At 50.6% G+C, this 22,883-nt stretch overlaps 1 protein-coding gene across 2 annotated transcripts in view; it reads right to left on the bottom strand.

The window, feature by feature from the left end:
* Positions 1 to 2,088: 2,088 nt before the first annotated feature.
* LOC137525165 (sterol 26-hydroxylase, mitochondrial-like) overlaps positions 2,089 to 22,883 on the bottom strand; it is a 113,536-nt gene continuing 92,741 nt past the window's right edge. For both annotated transcript variants that reach the window (XM_068246041.1, XM_068246042.1), the window contains 2 exons: positions 2,675 to 2,875; positions 2,089 to 2,428 (listed from right to left, as the gene is read on the bottom strand). In XM_068246041.1, coding sequence (XP_068102142.1) covers positions 2,297 to 2,428; positions 2,675 to 2,875 — 333 coding nt within the window. In that variant the 3' untranslated portion in view covers positions 2,089 to 2,296. The remainder of the gene's footprint in view (positions 2,429 to 2,674; positions 2,876 to 22,883) is intronic.

Genomic DNA, 22,883 nt, shown 5'->3' with positions numbered 1-22,883 from the left:
ACAGGGACCCCCAATAGATTGTGACAGGAACCCCCGTTAGATAGTGACAGGGACCCCAGTTAGATAGTGACAGGGACCCCAGTTAGATAGTGACAGGGACCCCAGTTAGTGAGTGACAGGGACCCCAGTTAGTGAGTGACAGGGACCCCCGATAGATAGTAAGTGACAGGGACCCCCATTAGGTAGTGAGTGACAGGCGCGCCTCCCTTACCTTGCAGCCAGCAGACCTCGATCAGTGCCGCGGGCGACCCGACCAGATAGAGTGGGCGCCGGACGCACCACGCTGTATATGCGGAAGTGATGTCACTTCCGCATATCAGCGGTGTACGCTAGGTCCTAGCGCCCTCTGTATTTGGTCGCCCGCTGAACGAGGTCTGAAGCTCTGGCCGTGGGGACAGCGGCGGCCAGGAGGGGACAGCGGGCAGTGCCGGGCACCCCTGGGGAAGAGATCCGGGGCACCCCAGGAAAGTTTGGGGGCACGTGCCCCCCAAAATAGGGCTAGCGACGCCAGCCTATAATGAGCAGCACATTATAACCAGTATGTGTGCTCTACACATATCTGGCAGTGGCACCGATGTCCCCTCTCTCTCGTCTACCTGTCCCTGCAAGGCTGCCTCCTCTCCAACAAAGCGATCCATCTCTGCTCTGCTTCCAGGACCCCGCTGCCCGCTGAGAGGCCCCGCCCCCTTTGCGTTCCGAATCACTCATTTTGATGATTCGGCTCAAAGATCCGAATCGTTCATGATCCGAACAACACTAGGAGGCAGACGGACTCCACAGGACAAGTAGCTATGCGGGAAAAGGGGGTTGAGGAAGGGAGAGAAGTCAGAGCAGAACATGCAGAGATTCTGCTCAGTTTAGCACACACTGCAGCTGGATCACTTTCCCTAATGCTGCTGCTACATGTGCTACAGATACATACACACACCCCCTCTGAAGTGACAGCTAGGAGCTCTCTCTCTCTCTCTGAAGCTGCTGCATGATTATGTGGTTTTTTTAGGTAGATAGCAGGAGCAACAGGCCAGAGCAGGGCTTCCTGGGTGAAAGGAGAAGTAACTATGAGCTGTGTGTCAGGTCTGTGATTGATGCTGGCTTCTATGTTACCAATACCCATGCCCCTGAGCCAAGTGCCGAGCTCTGCAGCTGCTGATACATAGCAGAGACGGCCTTGGCTAGTAAAGTATAGCATTAGTTTCACGCCGAAGCGCTCCCCAAGATGCTGTGCCTGCCTGGACAGATGTCCCTCCCTCCCTATGCCTCTGTTGCTCTGAGTGGAGAGGGGAGGGGGCAGTCCAGTAGGCGGCACAGCTGAGCTGTCTGTCATAGAGGCGGCCAGCATGATGGGAAAAAAACACACACACTGGCTACATGAGCAGCCGCAGCGAGTGGCCCCCCTGCTTTGCGCCCTTCCCCCACCCACGGCGCTCTAGGCAAATATTTATAGTTGCCTGATGATTGAGACGCCTCTGCTCTAAAGCCGCCTCTGCACCAAGCTGAAGGTACTGTCCTATGGAGAGCGGAGAGGGCAACAGGCAACGAGGCTCCCTGCAGTACCCAGAAACAAAGCCAATTAGCTGAAAAATTCCAACATGGTTCATTGGCTGTCGCTCGTGTTTTGATGGGTGCAGAAGATAGTGGATTCCGATTTAGAATAGGCTGAACGTGTGTACGCTCTTAAAATGTCCAGGCAAGCATAAGACAGCAGTAAGACCAATAAAAGGTCATTGGAAACCTCCAACCAGTTGTTTTGACCTCCTGTTATCCTTTGTTCTCCACTGTTATAAAAGTAAACCACTCTCTTCCCCTTTAGATCAGAGATGCTATGTTTTGTTAGATGGACTCTGTCCGGGGCCCTGGGACCTCTATCCCAGCGCTTGCAGGGCACAGATGGAAAAGATTGTATTGCATTTGAAAAAGCAGTGATCCTCAGTGTCCTCTGCTGTTTAAAGTGCTTTGTGGACAGAAGTCCAAGGCGTAAGCTGGTGTGAAAGAAGAGCAAAGGAATTATTGTGTTGTGTGTTCAACAACAGGATCACATTTTATCAGCAGATGGCAGTAAAGAGCAAACAGGAAATAGCTCTGACCACATCAAATCACAGGAAGTGCAAGAGAATGCCCCCTTTTATTTACATATCTGGTATAAAGTTGTTATTTTGGGGAACACAACATCGGCAACTGAATAACATCTCTGTCTAAAGTGTGGTGACATCTGAAGATTGTTCTGTCCATTACATGTGGCCTTTGTGTTGAGGTCCTGGTACTGACAGTCTGTTTATGATAAAATTTCTCAGGACATTCAGCCTGACTCAGAGTCAGGTCTCTTCAGAAACTGGAGGTTAATAGGCCGGCTTGGGGTCAGGACCACTCTGGCCATGGGAGTCACCTCTCCACCTCGGGGGTCTGGCCTGACCTCATACTTCTTCATTATCTGTGGAAGAAAGAAATAGAAGGAAACAAGATTGCTGTTAAAATATTTATTTAGGACTCTGCTCCTTCTTCTATCTAACTCTCCTCTCCTGATATACTCTGTGCTGCTGGAGGACTCTGCTCCTTCCTCTGTCCATCTCTCTCATCCTGATATACTCTGTACTGCTGTTATGTAAACAACACTTTACCAGCCACAGTAGTCCGACTCCCCTCTGTATCTCTTATAACATGTTTTCTTTTTATTTACCCGTGATAAGGCCAGATACATCTCCAGCTCCGCTATCCTCCGGCCGAGACAAGCTCTGACCCCGTACCCGAATGGGATGGAGCTGAACGGGTTGTTCTTGATCTTGTTGTCACGTAACCAGCGAAGTGGGAGGAACTTGTTGGGCTCTGGGAAATTGTTCTCATCTCGGGAGATCTGGTAATGAGACAACGCAAACAGCGTCTGCAAGAAAAGAAAGATAAACACTTTAACATCAAAATTAGTAGAGGATGGCATACTATAGGAGAAATCACAAGATTAGCTGCATGCTTGTTTCAGGTGTGTGATTTAGACCCTACTGACCAGAAAGATCAGCAGGATAACTGGCAACAGGCAACTGGTATTGTTTAAAAGGAAATAAATATGGCAGCTTCCTCAGGTCTCACATCTCGGGTTCCTGTTAAATGTTGTCCGCTGGCTATAGCCAAGCAGTGTGTACTGTTGAATAAAGGTTTGGTAGGAAAGGTGGACTCAATTCCAGTGGGTGGGATGAAGGAGATTGAAATACATTAGTCTCTAGCTCGGTCATGTACGATGACATGGGATACCTGCCATATTCTTGGCCAAGATTGTGTTGAATGACTATCTTAGCTGAAGTGAGTGTTGACCTGTCAACCCCCACCTAGGCTAGCACCCAACTTTTGTCTCGGCGGTCCACAAGGTATTTTCCCACAAGTCTTGGCAATCATTGAGATGTTTATTAGCAAAATTGAGACGAGCCTTAATGTTCTTTTTGCTTAAAAGTGGTTTGCGCCTTGGATATCTGCCATGCAGGCCGTTTTTGCCCAGTCTCTTTCTTATGGTGGAGTTGTGAACAATGACCTTAATTGAGGCAAGTGAGGCCTGCAGTTCTTTAGATGTTGTCCTGGGGTCTTTTGTGGCCTCTCGGATGAGTTTTCTCTGCGCTCTTGGGGTAATTTTGGTCGGCCAGCCACTCCTGGGAAGGTTCATCACTGTTCCATGTTTTTGCCATTTGTGGATAATGGCTCTCACTGTGGTTCGCTGGAGTCCCGAAGCTTTAGAAATGGCTTTATAACCTTTACCAGATTGATAGATCTCAATTACAGTACTTTTGTTCTCATTTGTTCCTGAATTTCTTTGGATCTTGGCATGATGTCTAGCTTTTGAGGTGCTTTTGGTATACTTCTCTGTGTCAGATAGCTCCTATTTAAGTAATTTCTTGATTGAAACAGGTGTGGCAGTAATCAGGCCTGGGGATGACTACAGAAATTGAACTCAGGTGTGATAAACCAGAGTTAAGTTATTTTTTAACAAGGGGGGCAATCACTTTTTCACACAGGGCCATGTAGGTTTGGAGTTTTTTTTCTCACTAAATAAAAACCATCATATGAACCATCGTATGAACCTCAACACCACTCCTCGGCCCATATGCCTCGGCAAACGTATCTTTTTGACTGCGGAGGAGAAATCTCGTCCTGCAGCGCTGCATGCACCGATTTTGTGTAACCTGACAGACGCGCAATGTTCTGTCAGGATGCACCATCAGTGCTGCAGCTGATTGGTCGGTCTGGATCGAAAAAAGAGAGAAGTAAAAAGACAAAACAATACAAAAAGGAGGGGAAGACGTCTAACAGGACATAGGAGCTGCCGCCCCAAAAATCCAAACCCACCAGCTCGTATGCCCTGGCAAACCTGATTTATCCATTCACACACCGATCGATGCGGATGAGCAAATCATTGCCAGAGTTCTTTTTTGATACAAAGTGCTTGCCAAAGCATATGAAACCCCAACACTACTCCTTGGCCCATATGCCTCGGCAAACGGATCTTTTTGACTGCGAAGGAGAAATCTCGTCCTGCAGCGCTGCATGCACCGACTTGTGTGTAAGCTGACAGACGCGCAATGTTCTGTCAGGATGCACCATCAGTGCTGCAGCTGGTTAGTCATTCGCTCGGTCCACCTGGAAGGTTATTGGATGGAAAAAGAGAAAAAAAAAATACAAAAAAAACCAAAAAACAAGCAAGCAGCAAAGCAATTACTTTATTACCATTAATAAACTTTGAACTTTTTTAATAAAAACCTTAACATTGCAAACCAAACATTAACTTCTTTGCTTACCTGGTTTTTTTTTTTTTTTTTTTTTTTTAACTTACCTCCCGAGGACAAACCTCTCCTCCCCCATTGGAAAATGTGCGAAGTGCAAATCGCGCAGAGTTGTGGCGAAATACATTACGCATTTTGTTCCAAGTGAAAGCAGAGGTTTCTGGCAGCCCTGTGTATTACGATCTCTCAAAACCAGATGTTTGGTTTCACACTGCATATTGACATATCCGATGGGTCGAGTCGCCGCACCGTATCGTCCAAAACAGACCTTCAGGCAATACCACAAGAGTAGCATTCGGCCTAGTAATGAACTGCGTCGCCATAGACTAACATGACTTCCGGGCCGATCGATATTGCCACAGAAGCCACGCAGTAACGTAGGCATGCACTAGCGTTAAGTCAAGCACTTCCGGCGTAGGGGGGGACCGCAAAGTGTGACTTTCGCTAGGCATTTTGCCCTAACGCATCGCAGCAGTGTGAAATAGCACTGAGAGACCCTTGTGTGCCTACCGCTGTGTCTGCAGTTCCCTACTCTCTAATAGTGTACCTGCTCGTGGTACCTCTCAAAACACTCCCCTAGGCATAGGCCAGGCTGGTCAGGACAGGTGGGACAATAAACAGTGGTGTCACGCCTTATTCCAGCCCTGCTGCAGACACGACAACGTTTTCTTCGGATTCGGTGACCTGGGGTACTCGGAATTGGATAGGCGTAATGCCTTCCATGCAGCCGGCTAGTTGCATCTTGGGGTTGGGCCACGGCACCTCCTGCATACAGGAGTTCCATCACGATCTGTTTATGAAATTGAATAAACGATCCAGTTCTCCCAGCCTTACTGTAGAGAACAAAGCTGTTGTAAATTGCCAATTGAATGAGGTAAATAGACACTTTTATACCAGCGTCTTGTTTTTCGGGCAACTAAACAGGGCGCTAACCTCTGGTCATTGAAGTCCACCCCTCCTATGTTAGTATTATACTCGTGGACGACAAGGGGTTTTTCAATGACCTCAGTTCGCCGTTGAATTTCAACTGTCGTGTCTGCGTGAATGGTGGACAGGAAGTAAACTTCCCTCTTGTCCTTCCATTTCACCGCGAGCAGTTCGTCAGCAGACGAGGCGGCCCTCTGCCCCCGTTCAAGTCTGGTGGTAATGAGCCGTTGGGGGAAGCCCCGGCGACTAGGCCGCACGGTGCCACAGCATCGGATTTTTTCTATTTTTAAGTGCTGAAAGAGGGCCACACTTGTGTAATAATTGTCCACAAAAAGATGGTACCCCTTCTAGAACAAGGGTGACACCAAGTCCCACACAACCTTTCCACTGCTCCCCAGGTAGTCAGGGCATCCGACCGGCTCCAATTTTGAGTATTTTCCCTCATAGACCCTAAAATAAGATGTATAGCCTGTGGCCCTTTCACAGAGCTTATACAGTTTCACCCCATACCGGGCGCGCTTGCTTGGGATGTACAGTTTGATGCGAAGGCGCCCGGTAAAACGTATGAGGGACTCGTCTACGCAGATGTCCTGGTCAGGGGTATAAACATCTGCAAATCTGGATGACAGGTGGTCTATAAGGGGTCGAATTTTGTGGAGCCCGTCAAAAGCATGGTGGTCACTTCGATGACAGGTTTCGTTGTTATTTAGGTGCAGGAAGCGCAAGATGTTCTCAAATCGTGTCCTGGACATGGCAGCAGAGTAAAATGGAACATGATATGCTGGGTCCGTAGACCAATAAGGCCTCAACACATTCTGCTTTACTAGTCCCGTGTGAAGGAGAAGGCCCAAAAAAAATTTAATTTCGGAAACTTGGACTGGTTTCCACCGAAAAGGCTGGGCAAGGAACTTTTCCGGATTGGCAGTTATATATTGTGTGGCCTTACGGTTGGTCTCTGCCACAATTAAGTCTAAGAGATCCTGGGTGAAGAACAGATAGAAAAAGTCTAGGGCCGATCCTAGATTATCTGTCTCCACCTGGACTCCAGACTGGGCGGTGAAAGGGGGAAGTACGGGTGCGGCGGAATCAGGGGATTGCCAATTTGGGTTTGCCTGCACCTCTGGTAAACTAGGGGTAGTACGGACCCGTCTTCTTGGTGGTTGTGACTGGGATGTTACTGCACGTGCCACCGAACCAGTTTCAACTTCCATGCTGGTGCTCGCCACTTCACCAGAGTCTACGGAAGTACTGGTTCTAGGTCCAGGAGATGTTGTGCTGCTGGTGCCTGCCCCACCATGAAATCTCAGACCAGCACGAACACCACTCTGCTGCCCTTGAGGCCGATCCTGCGCCACCTGCGGTCCAACAACATGGGGTGTGGTACGCCTGGCTCTAGCCGGGACCTCAACCTCGTCATCACTATCGGTCAGTGAGCCAGTGATGCTCATCCGAGCTCGGATATCTGAGATACTCGGATATCCTAGCTCTTTTTTCACTATCCGAGCTCGAATACCGAACTCGAATAGTATTAGCCAGGGGCGTAGCAATAGGGGGTGCAGCGGTAGCGACCGCATCGGGGCCCTTGGGCCAGAGGGGCCCCGATGGGCCCTCCCTCAACTACAGTATTAGCACTCTATTTGTCCTGTACTCATAATAATCACTTTTATAGGTGCTATGGATCGCAGTAATCATTAACAAGCTGTTCCCCATCCCCTTCTTTCACCTCTGACACTGTAGTAGCCATTGGCAAGTTTTGGTGTGCCGTATCAGTTGTTATGTATAGAGTGCTAGGGGGGCCCCATTGTAAAACTTGCATCGGGGCCCTCAGCTCCTTAGCTACGCCACTGGTATTAGCTATCCGGGCTGTGCTATCCGAGCGCACTCGGATAGCAATCAGCTATCCGGAGATATCCTAGCTATCCGAGCTCGGATTGCGTCATCCGCTCGGATAGCGTCACGTCACCTCGAGTCCTCACAAGCGAATCAGAGGGCTCCCAGCCCTCTGACTGCAGCCAATCACAGAGGGGGAGCCTGGCCAAGCACCCCTCTATAAATACAACATAAAGAGGTAGCGCTACTAGGGAATTAGAACACACATCAGACTCTCCAGGGTAATTCACTACAATGGCGACAGTCTCTATTATTCAATGCGATATAACAACAGTCTATAATGGCAACTTTGTTTGCAGTATCTCCATCAATACTTCATTCTCCTATGGGTAGATAGGTAGCCTCCACCACACCCTTTGTGCCAGACTCACCGTCTGCTGAGACCCCCACTCGGGTCAAATAGCACCTTGGGACCGTTACCGGGTCGTCCCCCACCACTCTGGCATATGTTTGGGTCACACTCGTCTCGCTCACCAACCGGTTGGATATCTTCCTTGTTTTATGTTATTCTTTTTCCAGACCCTCAATAAAAAAGGCCTCTCATAGTGTAAAACTGTTAGGCATTTATTAGCTTATAAAAATAATTTGCACTCACATGTTCCAAGATTAAAAATAGGCACAGAGTTTTGCTTGAGGCGGGCTCTCCCCTGCTACGTTGGCCGCAGGCAGGCTGATTCTTGTATTCCCTCCGTGTGTTACAGCGCTGGTGCGCGCTCCCCTCGGCTACACTCCACGTGGGACGCCTGATGAGTCATATGATGACGAAACATGTCGGGCGGAGCCTAACCACGCGAGAAGGAAGTGGATACTAAGAGGCATGCGTCCCACATGGAGTGTAGCCGAGGGGAGCGCGCACCAGCGCTGTAACACACGGAGGGAATACAAGAATCAGCCTGCCTGCGGCCAACGTAGCAGGGGAGAGCCCGCCTCAAGCAAAACTCTGTGCCTATTTTTAATCTTGGAACATGTGAGTGCAAATTATTTTTATAAGCTAATAAATGCCTAACAGTTTTACACTATGAGAGGCCTTTTTTATTGAGGGTCTGGAAAAAGAATAACATAAAACAAGGAAGATATCCAACCGGTTGGTGAGCGAGACGAGTGCGACCCAAACATATGCCAGAGTGGTGGGAGACGACCCGGTAACGGTCCCAAGGTGCTATTTGACCCGAGTGGGGGTCTCAGCAGACGGTGAGTCCGGCACAAAGGGTGTGGTGGAGGCTACCTATCTACCCATAGGAGAATGAAGTATTGATGGAGATACTGCGATCAAGCTGCCATTATAGACTGTTATATAGCATTGAATAATAGAGACTGTCGCCATTGTAGTGAATTACCCTAGAGAGTCTGATGTGTGTTCTAATTCCCTAGTAGCGCTACCTCTTTATGTTGTATTAGTTGATGAAAGGGAGGAGGCGAACAGGGTAGAATACACATACATATATATGTTTTTCAGTTTCTGCCTGGTGGATTGAAAACTCCGACATTGCATTGTGTATCAGCGCGTGTGTGCTTTGGAACACCCCCTCTATAAATAGCGGGCGCCATGTTGCCTCACTCGTCCGGCTTGCGACTTACTGACTGACTGTACTGAGAGATTGCTCCAGTGCTTTTTGTCTGTGCAAGTGCATTCATTGTTCAATACACCTAGCGTTTTTACACTCCAACACTTGATATTCACCTGTATTGTAGATAGATTGTATAGAGATGTCGCGAACTATCGATTTTCGGTTCGCGAACCATCGCGGAAGGTTCGGTTCGCGGAAAAGTTCGCGAACCGCAATAGACTTCAATGGGGATGCGAACTTTGAAAAATAGAAAAAATTATGCTGGCCACAAAAGTGATGGAAAAGACGTTTCAAGGTGTCTAACACCTGAGATCTTTCAGTGACTACAAGAGGGGGGAAAAAAATTCAAAAATACCTTATAGTTTTTGAGAAAATCAATTTTAAAGTAACTCCTGACCGTGGGAAAATTAAGCGCCCGCCGACTTTAGCAGTTAATAGCAAAGCCGCTTTAAAAGCTAGAAACCCCAAACTTGCAGAAAATGTCTCGCTACATGATAGCCGCTGCTCAGCGGCATCCGCCTCCGGCAATCGGAGATCAGGAGATCCCGTTCAATCGCCATGGTGACCAGCGGGATGACGTCACCGACGTCGTGACGTCAAAGGGGACTCCGATACACCCCACAGCGCTGCCTGGCACTGATTGGCCAGGCAGCGCACGGGGTCTGGGGGGGGGGGTGGCTGCGGCGCGACGGATCGGCGGGTAGCGGCGGCGATCGGATTGCACATACAGCTAGCAAAGGGCTAGCTGTGTGTAGCAAAAAAAAAAATTATGCAAATCGGCCCAGGGGGGCCTGAGCGGTGCCTTCCGGCGCCATAGCCCGTGCTCAGCACAGGCTTACCGCCAGGGAGGTTAAATATTGTTTCCTGCTATCTTTTTAACATATCCTGCAAATTTGGTGTTGCTAGGATGTAAGGGGCCTTTGCTATTAACTGCTAAAGTCGGCGGGTGATGATAACCAACCAGAATTATAGGGGTGAAAAAGTGCTGAATTCTGCCATAGGCTTCCATTAGGCTCCCTATTTCGCTTTCAAAAATCTCAAATCTTTTCAAAGGGCAATTGCTCAGCAGTGGCAAATTTTCAAGCATTGTAGGAACTGTTAGGGGGATCATGACTGGTGAGTTTCAGGCCCCTAGGCCGAAGAGGTCATAGCCTAGGGTCACAAAAACCTGTTAATTTGGGCAATTTCAATGGTGGCGACTCTGACATACATAAATCGCAGCCATGGCCGTTAGTAACGTCTGAATCTCACGAAATGTCTCATGCAGGTAGAAGACAAATTGTTAGACTTGGACTCCAAAGATGGGTTCCATACATCTCTGCAAACCAGAGTTACAGGGGTGCAAATGTAGTAAAATCCCCTATAGGCTTTCATTGGCTCCCTATTTCACTTTCCAAAATCTCACATCTTTTCAAAGGGCAATTGCTCAGCAGTGGCAAATTTTCTAGCATTGTAGGAACTGTTAGGAAGATCATGACTGGTGAGTTTCGGGCCCCTAGGCCGAAGAGGTCATAGCCTAGGGTCACAAAAACCTGTTTATTTGGGCAATTTTAATGGTGGCAATTCTGACGTACATAAATCGCAGCTATGACCGTTAGCAACGTCTGAATCTCACGAAATGTCTCATGCAGGTAGAAGACATATTCTGCTCTCTGTAATCTAGTCACACCTGTTCTATTGTTTAGCTAGATTCTTCTATTGTTTAGTTAGTACTGTAGTACTGCAGTCAGTGCTAGTAGATGTTAGAGTAGTAGTACTACTGTGTTAGCTTTCTACAGAACTGCTGTGCTGTGAGCAGTGCCAGTGTGACAGTTAGTGTGCACTAGTGTCTTCTCCTCTGCTGTCTGACTGGCACTTGGCACGTGCCACATCCGGCATGCTCCTGGCACACGTTACACCTGCTGCTGCTGCTGCATTGCCCTGCTCCTGCTGCCTGTGCAGCTCCCACCGCCAGGGTGCCACAGGCCACTGATACCACCTATATTTAACCCAGAACACAATTGCTGCGTAATATTTTGGAGGTGTCTGGGGTGAAAACTGTCATGTCCCAGTTGTGCGGTTGGACTTTGGACACAATGTGGGCTGCACGACTGCTGTCTGGAACCTAGGCCTGATGTTAATTTACAGCTAGTTTTTTTTTTTTGGGGGGGGGGGGGGATTTTAAGTCCCCACATCATCAATTAGTGTTCCCCTTTACAAAATAATGATGCTACATGCCTCATATACCCTAAAAACGTTTTTAAAGCAATTTAAAGGCCACTTCCGGTTTTTCTATCCGGATATCTGAATTTGCCCGGATAGCCCGGATACTGTGGTCGGATATCCGATTTGCATTTGGTTCCGAAAATGTTGAACTCGGATATCCGACCCGGATCGGATATCTGGGTATCCGGATCCCAATCGGATCCGGATTTTGAAAAGGGGTATCCGAGCATCACTGCAGTGAGCCACTGCTCAATTCAGGTTCAAACTCTGACCCGGAAGATTCGTCGAATGAGGCGTCCCAATCGTCCTCATCCGACTGGGCCATGTACCTGAGAACCTCATCATCGGAATACCCCTTTCTTGCCATGGTGGACTGCTAAATTTAGGGGGTATTCCTCTGAGACTACCCAGAAAAAAAAAGAGCACCTACCTAGCAAAAGGGAGTATTTGAGAGGTAGAACGCTGTGGTCACTGAGTTTTGATAAAAAAAAAAATCTAAACCGACGTTTACAGTGCCACAGCTATTGTACAGTGTTTTTTGCAGTGATCAGAAAAAAAAAATCTGTCACTGCGGTGGGGCGTGCTGAACGCAAGTTCTGGCGAACGATCAGGCCTGATCGGGCAAACACTGCGTTTTTTTGTGGATCCTAGTGACCCTAATAGATCTGACTGCGATCAGTAATGATCACTTACAGATACTATATGGTACCAATGTTGATTAGCGACAGTGATGACGCTAATTAGTGACTGTGGTGCAGTGGGCTGAGTCCTATGGGAGACTCCAGCAATGTGTCTGGATGAGTTGAGAGTGCTGAGGTGTGACTCTGCATACAGGGGAGCACAATGGCATAGCAGGGAGTGTGCTGAGACTGCTGAGCTGCGACTCTGCATACAGGGGAGCACAGTGGCATAGCAGTGAGTGTGCTGAGACTGCTGAGCTGCTACTCTGCATACAGGGGAGCACAGTGGCATAGCAGTGAGTGTGCTGAGACTGCTGAGCTGCTACTCTGCATACAGGGGAGCACAGTGGCATAGCAGTGAGCGTGCTGAGACTGCTGTGCTGCTACTCTGCATACAGGGGAGAACATTGGCATAGTAATACAATACAATACAATAACATTTGTAAAGCGCTTTTCTCCCATAGGACTCAAAGCGCATAGTTGTGTCTCAGATTAATACAGGGTAGCAGGCTGGGTTGTGTTACAGAGGAGATAGTCAGATGTTCATGAATGCCAGACTGAAGAGGTAGGTTTTCAGTTTAGACTTAAATGCTTCCAGGGATGGAGCTGTCCTGATTGGGTGTGGCAGGGAGTTCCAAAGTGTAGGGGCAGCATGACAAAAGGCTCTGTCTCCAAAGGTTTTGAGGTGGACTCTGGGGGTGACCAAGGTGTTACGTCCTTTTGATCTAAGATTGTGGGGGGTGTGATGCAGTTGCAACAAGTCCTTCAGGTATCCAGGGCCCAGATTGTGCAAGGATTTGAATCTCAGTAAGCCAATCTTAAACAGAATTCTCCATTTTATCGGTAGCCAGTGGAGTGAGCTCAGGGTTGGTGTTATGTGGCAATGGCGGGGTTGGCTCGTTAACAGCCTTGCGGCGGCATTTTGTACTAATTGCGGGCGGCGTAAGTCTTTCTTATGCAGGCCTGTGTAGAGGACGTTGTAGTAGTCTAACCTTGATATGACGAAGGCATGAACTAGGGTTGGAAGATCCTCTGAAGGAATTCGGTGTTTAATCCTTGCAATATTCCTTAGGTGAAAGAAGGAATGTTTCGCAACAGCTGAGATTTGATTCCTGAAGCTTAATTTCCCATCAATCAGTACTCCAAGGCTGCGCACACAGTCTGAGTTGTTCAGGTCTGAGCTCCCTATCCTTAGCTGTGTTGGTTGAGAGTGAGACTGGGGCTGCTTTGCTGTTGAGCCCTGGCCCTCGATAACAAGAACCTCAGTTTTGTCAGCATTAAGTTTTAGCCAATTATTATTCATCCACTCCTGAAGCTCAGCTAAGCATGCGTTTATTTGTGGAGTAGGGTCTGTGACGTCAGGTTTGAATGACAAATATAGCTGGGTGTCATCAGCATAGCAATGATATGTCAGGCCATGTTTTTGTATAATTTCTCCAAGTGGCAGCATGTATATGGTGAAAAGTAAAGGGGATAATATTGCGCCCTGAGGTACACCGTATTTTAGTGGTACAGGGTTGGAGAGGAAGGGCCCTAAGGTAACCCTTTGTGTTCTGCCAGCTAGGAAGGAGTTGAACCACCGGAGAACAATGCCATCTATGCCACAGTACTCTTGTAGCCTGTTGAGCAAGATTTCATGATCGACTGTGTCAAAAGCCGCTGTGAGGTCGAGCAAAATCAGGATGGAACCAGTCCCCCCCCCCCCCCCCCACGCCGTGGCCGCCGCAAGTTCCTTCGCACAAAAAGGAGGAGGACTGTCTGGACCGGAGCATGGGAGGAGGACCTGGCACTGACTGTCAGTATGACCACCAGCGATCAGTCACCGCCCTCGGCCTGGGTCACATGCTTGCTGGCAGCCGTGCAGAGCGGCCTGCAAGGGTACGCGTTGGTGGCGTATAAAGCTGGTCACGTGACGACGTTCGGCGTCACGTGACACGCGCAGTGCGCTCACCTCGCCTGGCCTGCCCACCAAGACAGTCTGCATCCAGCCAGAGCCAGCACTCACACCCACCCAGCACAGGACAGGAAATGTCCGAGCCACTCGGGAGTCGGACTGGAGCCGAGCCAGAGCTCAGCAGCAGCAGGAGGAACTACGAGGAAGACTCAAGGCAGCTCAGCTGCTCAAGGTGGGTGTCCAGCCAGCCAACTGCCCAATTTTTTTTTTGTTTGCACCACCCAGGCCTGAGCTGCTCCCTGAGCTGAGCCCAGCCCGGCACCACCACCAACCAGGCCTGCCTGAGCTGCCCTGGGGGACCCCCAGTCCACCACCACCAGCCAGGCCTGAGCTGCCCTGGGGGGCCCCCAGCCCACCACCACCATCCAGGCCTGAGCTGCCCTGGGGGGCCCCCATTCCACCACCACCACCAGCCAGGCCAAAGGTGCCCTAGGGCCCCCATCCCACCACCACCAGCCAGGCCTGAGGTGCCCCAGTCCACCACCACCAGCCAGGCCTGAGGTGCACCAGCCCACCACCATCCAGGCCTGAGATGCCCTCGGGGACCCCCAGACCACCACCACCAGCCAGGCCTGAGCTGCCCTGGGGGGCCCCCAGCCCACCACCACCAGCCAGGCCTGAGCTGCCCCAGGGGCCCCAACCCACCACCACCATCCAGGCCTGAACTGCCCTGGGGGGCCCCATCCCACCACCAGCCAGGCCTGAGGTGCCCCAGCCCACCACCACCATCCAGGCTTGAGCTGCCCTAGGGCCCCCAGCCCACCACCAACCAGGCCTGAGCTGCCCTGGGGCCCCCAGCCCACCACCACCAGCCAGGCCTGTGACCTTCAGCTCAGCCCACCACCAGTCAAGCCTGAGCTGCCCTGGGCCTCCCAGACCACCACCACCAGCCAGGCCTGAGACCTCCAGCCCACCACCAGTAAGGCCTGAGCTGCCCTGGGGCCTCCAGCCCACCGCCACCAGCAAGGCCTGATCTTCCCTGGGGCCCCCAGCCCACCACCACCAGCCAGGCCTGAGCTGCCCTGGGGCCCCCCAGTCCACCACCAGCCAGGTCTGAGCCTGAGGCCTTCTGCCCAGCCCACCACCACCAGCCTGACTATATATACTGGGGACAGCTATACGCCTGGCTACATATCCTGGGGACATCTATACACCTGGCTACCTATACTGGGGGCACTGGCTGCCTGTCATTATGTGCATTTACTGGTGAAAAGCTGTCTCTCATTACATGCATTTACAGGGGAAACGCTGCCTGTCATTATGTGCACTAACTGGTGAAATGCTGTCTGTCATTACGTGCATTTACTGGTGAAAGGCTGTCTGTCATTACGTGCATTTACTGGTGAAAAGCTGTCTCTTATGTGCATTTACTGGTGAAAAGCTGTCTCTTATGTGCATTTACTGGTGAAAAGCTGTCTCTTATGTGCATTTACTGGTGAAAAGCTGTCACTTATGTGCATTTACTGGAGAAATGCTGTCACTTATGTGCATTTACTGGTGAAATGCTGTCTCTTATGTGCATTTACTGGTGAAAAGCTGTCTCTTATGTGCATTTACTGGTGAAAAGCTGTCTCTTATGTGCATTTACTGGGGAAACGCTGTCTGTCATTACCTGTATTTACTGGGGAAATGCTTTCTGTCATTATGTGCATTTACTTCATATTTTTTTAATGTAACTACATAAGCTGGTACAACTACATTACAGTTAGCCCCACCCACATGGCGCCATGACCACGCCCATTTTTGACGCAGCACAAATTCCCCCCAGTGAGCCCCGTCTGCCAGCCCTTGTGCCCCCTTTGAGCCCCCCCAAAAATCTGAAGCTGGAGACGCCACTGGATGGAACATTGACCCTTGTCTCTTGCAATGAGCAGATCATTGCAAATCTGGGTGAGGGCTGTTTCACAGCTGTGATATTTCCTGAAGCCAGATTGAAGAGGGTCAAGGATGTTGTTTCTGGAGAGCCTGGTTTCAAGTTGGAGGTAGACAGCCTTTTCAATAACTTTTCCCAGAAAGGGGAGGTTTGAGACAGGTCTGTAGCTGTTTAGAGCATCTGGGTCTAAAGATGGTTTCTTGAGTAGTGGCCTGACGATTGCTTCTTTTAGAGTAGAGGGAAACCACCCTTCTTGTAAGGAGCCGTTGACTATTTTGTGGAATGCCCAGGCCCGGCCCTAGACTTTTTGCCGCCTGAGGCAATCTTCAAAGAAATCGCCCCCCCCCCCCAAGCCGTGGGTGTGGGGGGCCGCCCGAGCTGGAGGGGATAGCGGGCAGGAAGGGGGTATTGGGCCTAGCGGCGGGGAGGGGGGTCGGACCCCCCCCTCCCTCGCCTGGGTCCCCCCGTCCTCCGCTCCCCTCCAGCTTTAAAAAGTTCCGTGCTGGCTGTAGCTATTTGTAAGAGGCAACGGGCGGGGATTACTCACCTCTTCCTCGTTCCAGGCCAGCGTGCGCTCCACTGATGTCACTTCCTGCGGCGTAGAAGTGCCGTCTGAGGCAAGAGTTTCACCCCGCCTCATGGGCGGACCGGCCCTGGGAATGCCGGTGTAAATAGATCAGGGCATTTCAACATGAACTTAGTGGGGCCAGGGGCCAGATCGCAGGTAGTCTGGCGAAGGTTTGAGAGGATATCCAAGATGTCTTTTTCAGTGATTACCTTAAAATCAGACCATGGTGGTAGGCTATTTTTGGACCTGTTATATGGCTCTGCATGGGTTTCTGGGGCTGTGAATTAAATGGCAGATTGTATGGAGGAGACTTTGTCTGAGAAGAAGTGGGCAAATTTCTCACACAGTTCCTGTGAAGGTCTGATGTTGGATTTCCTGCAAGATGGATTGCAGAGACTGTCAACCGTGCAGAAGAGTTGGGCAGGTCTGTTGGCTGCATTTACAATTTCGTGAGCCAGGAATAAGGACTTCTTTTTGGTAATCATCGTTTGATATTTTTTCAGGTGAGCAATTAGGGAAAGTTTGTCATCAGGACACTGATGTTTGCGCCACCTTCGTTCCAGTCTGCGTCCCTGTTTCTTTAGTTCCTTTATAGAGTTGTCAAACCAGTGAGCGTGATGTAATGGTGCGGGACGTTTAATCTTTAAGGGAGCTATGGCGTCAAAAGCGGCTGAGACATCGTGGTTATATTTAAGGACCATGGATTCAAGGCCTAAGTTGTGATCTGTCAGTCCGCCTAGATTGAAGCTGTTCTGAAGGTGTTGGGGTGTCAAACCTTTCAAGGAACGATATTTTATTAGTTCTTACACTTGGTGTTTTGTAGCCGGTGCTGTAAAGGAGAAGTGGACAGTGTGGTGGTCTGACCAAACTACTGGATCAATTTCCACATTGGATATTAGGAGTTCTGAATGGAAAATGAGGTCCAAAGTGTGTCCTTTTTTGTGGGTAGGGAGGTTGACGGCTTGAGAGAAGCCCATTTCATTCATGGAGAGAAGTAGCTTAGTTCCAAATTGGGAAGAGTGTGCATCGACCCATGCGTTAAAGTCTCCCAGAATTATCCACCTAGGGTGTTTGTGTTATGCAGGATACAAGTTCTGCTATTTCCTTGAGAAAAGCTGAGCCAGCATCAGGGGGGGGGGGGGGGGGGGGGGGGTCGGTAGACAAGCAGTATGTTTATTTTTTTTCCAGCTGAGAGCTGGGCTGCCAAACATTCAAAAGAGTGGGTGGGGGCTACAGCAAGGGTTTTAATATTCAAACTGGATTTAAAGCACAGAGCTAATCCTCCTCCCTTGCGGTTTTGTCTTGCACAGTGTAAAACTGAGTAATTGTCTGGTACCGCAGCCGCGAGAGTGGGTCCTGCGTTCTGATCCAACCATGTCTCTGTAATTAAAGCTAGATCTGAAGCCTCTATTAGATCATGAATAACTGCTGTTTTGTTGTTTATGGGCCTGGCATTGCAGAGTACTGCTTTAATGCTGTTTGCCTTAACTTTGAGGCCTGTGTTCCTAGCTCCTGGCTGGGGGTTGTAATCAGGAGTGTGGCAGCTGTCTCTGTTATCTGGGTCCTTTACGGATACAGCTGATTTATAGATATGTGAGGATTGCTTTGGCTTTGAGTTTTGGTTGCCTGCACGGTCCTCCCCTCTTCCCCCGCCTTGTTTTCTTGAGAATCCCAAGGGATTTTAGAGGGGTAATCAAAGCAGAATCTATTTGTAATGGCCCATACTCACGGGCTACAATTGTCGCCGCAACACGCGGCGCGCGCGTGTTGCGGCGACAGGTCGCCCGTGAGTATGCGGCGTTGCACGGGCGCGCACCCCGAACTGTCGCCCGTCGCTGATGTCGCCAGGCGATTGAAACTTTCAATCGCATGGCGACAGTCACCGCCGCAACTCCGCCGGAACTGTCGCTAGTCCGCGTGAGTACGCGGACTAGCGACAGCAACCTCCATTGAAGTATACGGAGCTTCCGGCGGGGGGAGGAGGAACGTCGGCGACAGCTTCCGTCGCGCCGCTGGTCCCTCTTCCGCGTGTGTACGCGGAGGGACCTGGCGAGAAGCTGTCGCCGGCCTGTCGCCCACACGCTCACGTGTGCTGGCGACAGGCCCTAAAAGTTGCCCGTGAGTATGGGCCATAAGAGTTTCTTGGGAACAGAGGTTGCAATAAAGATAAGCATCTCAGCTGAGTATTTTAATGGTGACATTTGGACAGCTGATAGACACCCTGCTGAGATCAAAGGGAAGGGGTCTTTTGCAAGTGAGCATGCTGAGACGCTACTCTGCATACAGGGGAGCACAGTGGCATAGCAGTGAGCGTGCTGAGACTGCTGTGCTAATACTCTGCATACAGGGGAGCACAGTGGCATAGCAGTGAGCGTGCTGAGACTGCTGAGCTGCTACTCTGCATACAGGGGAGCACAGTGGCATAGCAGTGAGTGTGCTGAGATTGCTGAGCTGCTACTCTGCATACAGGGGAGCACAGTGGCATAGCAGTGAGCGTGCTGAGACTGCTGAGCTGCTACTCTGCACACAGGGGAGCACAGTGGCATAGCAGTAAGCGTGCTGAGACTGCTGTGCTGCTACTCTGCATACAGGGGAGCACAGTGGCATAGCAGTGAGCATGCTGAGACTGCTGTGCTGCTACTCTGCATACAGGGGAGCACAGTGGCATAGCAGTGAGCATGCTGAGACTTCTGAGCTGCTACTCTGCATACAGGGGAGCACAGTGGCATAGCAGTGAGCGTGCTGAGACCGCTGAGCTGCTACTCTGCATACAGGGGAGCACAGTGGCATAGCAGTGAGCGTGCTGAGACCGCTGAGCTGCTACTCTGCATACAGGGGAGCACAGTGGCATAGCAGTGAGCGTGCTGAGACTGCTGAGCTGCTACTCTGCATACAGGGGAGCACAGTGGCATAGCAGTGAGCGTGCTGAGACTGCTGAGCTGCTACTCTGCATACAGGGGAGCACAGTGGCATAGCAGTGAGTGTGCTGAGATTGCCGAGCTACTACTCTGCATACGGGGAGCACAGTAGCATAGCAGTGAGTGTGCTGAGACTGCTGTGCTGCTACTTTGCATACGGGGAGCACAGTGGCATAGCAGTGAGCGTGCTGAGATTGCTGAGCTGCTACTCTGCATACAGGGGAGCACAGTGGCATAGCAGTGAGTGTGCTGAGATTGCTGAGCTGCTACTCTGCATACAGGGGAGCACAGTGGCATAGCAGTGAGTGTGCTGAGATTGCTGAGCTGCTACTCTGCATACGGGGAGCACAGTGGCATAGCAGTGAGTGTGCTAAGACTGCTGTGCTGCTACTCTGCATACAGGGGAGCACAGTGGAATAGCAGTGAGTGTGCTGAGATTGCTGAGCTGCTACTCTGCATACAGGGGAGCACAGTGGCATAGCAGTGAGTGTGCTGAGACTGCTGAGCTGCTACTCTGCATACAGGGGAGCACAGTGGCATAGCAGTGAGTGTGCTGAGACTGCTGAGCTGCTACTCTGCATACAGGGGAGCACAGTGGCATAGCAGTGAGTGTGCTGAGACTGCTGAGCTGCTACTCTGCATACAGGGGAGCACAGTGGCATAGCAGTGAGTGTGCTGAGACTGCTGAGCTGCTACTCTGCATACAGGGGAGCACAGTGGCATAGCAGTGAGCGTGCTGGGACTGCTGTGCTGCTACTCTGCATACAGGGGAGCAGAGTGGCATAGCAGTGAGCGTGCTGGGACTTGTATCACACAAATCCACTGCGCGCTACCATATCTGTAAAAAACAATTTCACATAGTGTGATCTGTTTAACCACTAAAGATAACCACCACAACTCCCATCAATCGTGTTGCTGGTGAACAAGTGATCAATCGTGATTCCCACCACCTCTAATAATAGAGCGGCTCACCAGATGTTTACCACCAATTCACAGGTGGAATTCAGGCTCAATATGTGGTACTCCAGGCTCATCAGTAATCCACATCCATATCCATAATATGATAAAATTCGGCATTTATTCCTCAATAAAACGCATAAAAATGTTCATAGCGTAATTAGAGTTGGGCCGAACCTCCGATTTTAGGTTCGCGAACTTCCGCGGAAGGTTCGGTTCGCGTTAAAGTTCGCGAACCGCAATAGACTTCAATGGGGATGCGAACTTTGAAAAAAAAAAATAATTATGCTGGCCACAAAAGTGATGGAAAAGATGTTTCAAGGGGTCTAACACCTGGAGTGGGGCATGGCGGAGTGGGATACATGCCAAAAGTCCCGGGGAAAAATCTGGATTTGACGCAAAGCAGCGTTTTAAGGGCAGAAATCACATTGAATGCTAAATGACAGGCCTAAAGTGCTTTCAAACATCTTGCATGTGTATACATCAATCAGGTAGTGTAATTAAGGTACTGCTTCACACTGACACACCAAACTCACCGTGTAACGCACCGCAAACAGCTGTTTGTGTAGTGACGGCTGTGCTGGACTGGTGCGCACCATGGCGAGAGTGCAGGTTTTGGTGGCTTTACAGCCCATATGGTCGCCTGGCTGATGTAGCTGAATGACAGAACAGTGACTGTCCAGCTGATCAAATTTGGTCTGACCACAATGAGGCAACGACCTTATTATCGTGGGTGTGCCCCCCAAGACACTCATCTAGGCGCCGGTCATTGCCTCATTGTGATACGCAAGCCCCTTCACCACGGCAAGGTAATGATCACGAAGGGGAATGGGCGCATGTACATGCCTTTTCTTTTGTTGTTGCAGCTGCCCGCAGTGCAGCCAGAAAAATTAGGCAGTCATGTTCACGCACCAGAAAAATTATTACAGCGGCCGCTGCTAGCAGCGGCCTAAAAAATTCAGCAATCCGCCTGGAGTCCCGGACCCTGTTGGTGGTGGCGGAGAAGGTAGTCAAGCGGCCTGCAGGCAGACATGCTGTGTGGAGGGACTGGGAGCGACTTAGTCTTCTTGGGGCAGGCCAGGCAGCCAGTCACACGGCGTGCAGGCAGAGATGCTGTGAGTGCGGGGACTGACTTAGTCTTGGGGCGGGCAGCAGCCCTCCGGGATCCATGCCTCATTCATTTTGATAAAGGTGAGGTACTTAACACTTTTGTGACTTAGGCGACTTCTCTTCTCTGTGACAATGCCTCCAGCTGCGCTGAAGGTCCTTTCTGACAGGACGCTTGCGGCAGGGCAGGAGAGAAGTTGGATGGCAAATTGGGACAGCTCTGGCCACAGGTCAAGCCTGCGCACCCAGTAGTTCAAGCGTTCCTCATCGCTGTTCACAGCAGTGTCTACATCCACACTTAAGGCCAGGTAGTCGGCTACCTGCCGTTCCAGGCGTTGGTGGAGGGTGGATCCGGAAGGGCTACGGCGAGGCGTTGGACTAAAGAACGTCCGCATGTCCGACATCACCATGAGATCGCTGGAGCATCCTGTCTTTGACTGCGTGGACACGGGAGGAGGATTAGTGGCAGTGGTACCTTGCTGGCGTTGTGCCGTCACATCACCCTTAAAGGCATTGTAAAGCATAGTTGACAGCTGGTTCTGCATGTGCTGCATCCTTTCCACCTTCCGGTGAGTTGGTAACAGGTCCGCCACTTTGTGCCTGTACCGAGGGTCTAGTAGTGTGGCCACCCAGTACAGCTCATTCCCCTTGAGGTTTTTTATACGGGGGTCCCTCAACAGGCAGGACAGCATAAAAGACGACATCTGCACAAAGTCGGATCCAGTACCCTCCATCTCCTCTTGCTCTTCCTCAGTGACGTCAGGTAAGTCAACCTCCTCCCCCCAGCCGCGAACAATACCACGGGAAGGTTGAGCAGCACAAGCCCCTTGCGATGCCTGCTGAGGTTGTTCTCCTGCCGCTGTCCCCTCCTCCTCCTCCTCCTCCCCCAAAGAAACACCTTGCTCATCATCCTCTGAGTCTGACTCGTCTTCTGCACACGACTTCTCTTCTTCCTCCTCCTCCCCCCTCTGTGCTGCCGCAGGTGTTGAGGAAACAGCTGGGTCTGATGAAAATTGGTCCCATGCCTGTTCCTGCCGTAACGGTTCCTGGTCACGCTCATTCACAGCTTCATCCGCCACTCTACGCACAGCACGCTCCAAGAAGTAAGCGTAGGGAATTAAGTCGCTGATGGTGCCCTCACTGCGGCTCACCAGGTTGGTCACCTCCTCAAACGGCCGCATGAGCCTGCATGCATTTTCCATCAGTGTCCAGTTGTCGGGCCAGAACATCCCCATCTTCCCAGACTGTTTCATTCTACTGTAGTTGTAGAGGTAGTGGGTCACGGCTTTCTTCTGTTCTAGCAGGCGGGAGAACATGAGCAGGGTCGAGTTCCAGCGAGTTGGGCTATCGCAAATGAGGCGTCTCACCGGCATGTTGTTTTTGCGCTGAATTTCCGCAAAGCGTGCCATAGCTGTGTAAGACCGCCTCAAATGCCCACAGAACTTCCTGGCCTGCTTCAGGACATCCGTTAAGCCAGGG

The sequence above is a fragment of the Hyperolius riggenbachi genome, chromosome 7 (genome assembly GCF_040937935.1).
Source record: "Hyperolius riggenbachi isolate aHypRig1 chromosome 7, aHypRig1.pri, whole genome shotgun sequence".
Taxonomy (NCBI): domain Eukaryota; kingdom Metazoa; phylum Chordata; class Amphibia; order Anura; family Hyperoliidae; genus Hyperolius; species Hyperolius riggenbachi.
This window is presented reverse-complemented; position numbering and strand designations above follow the sequence as displayed.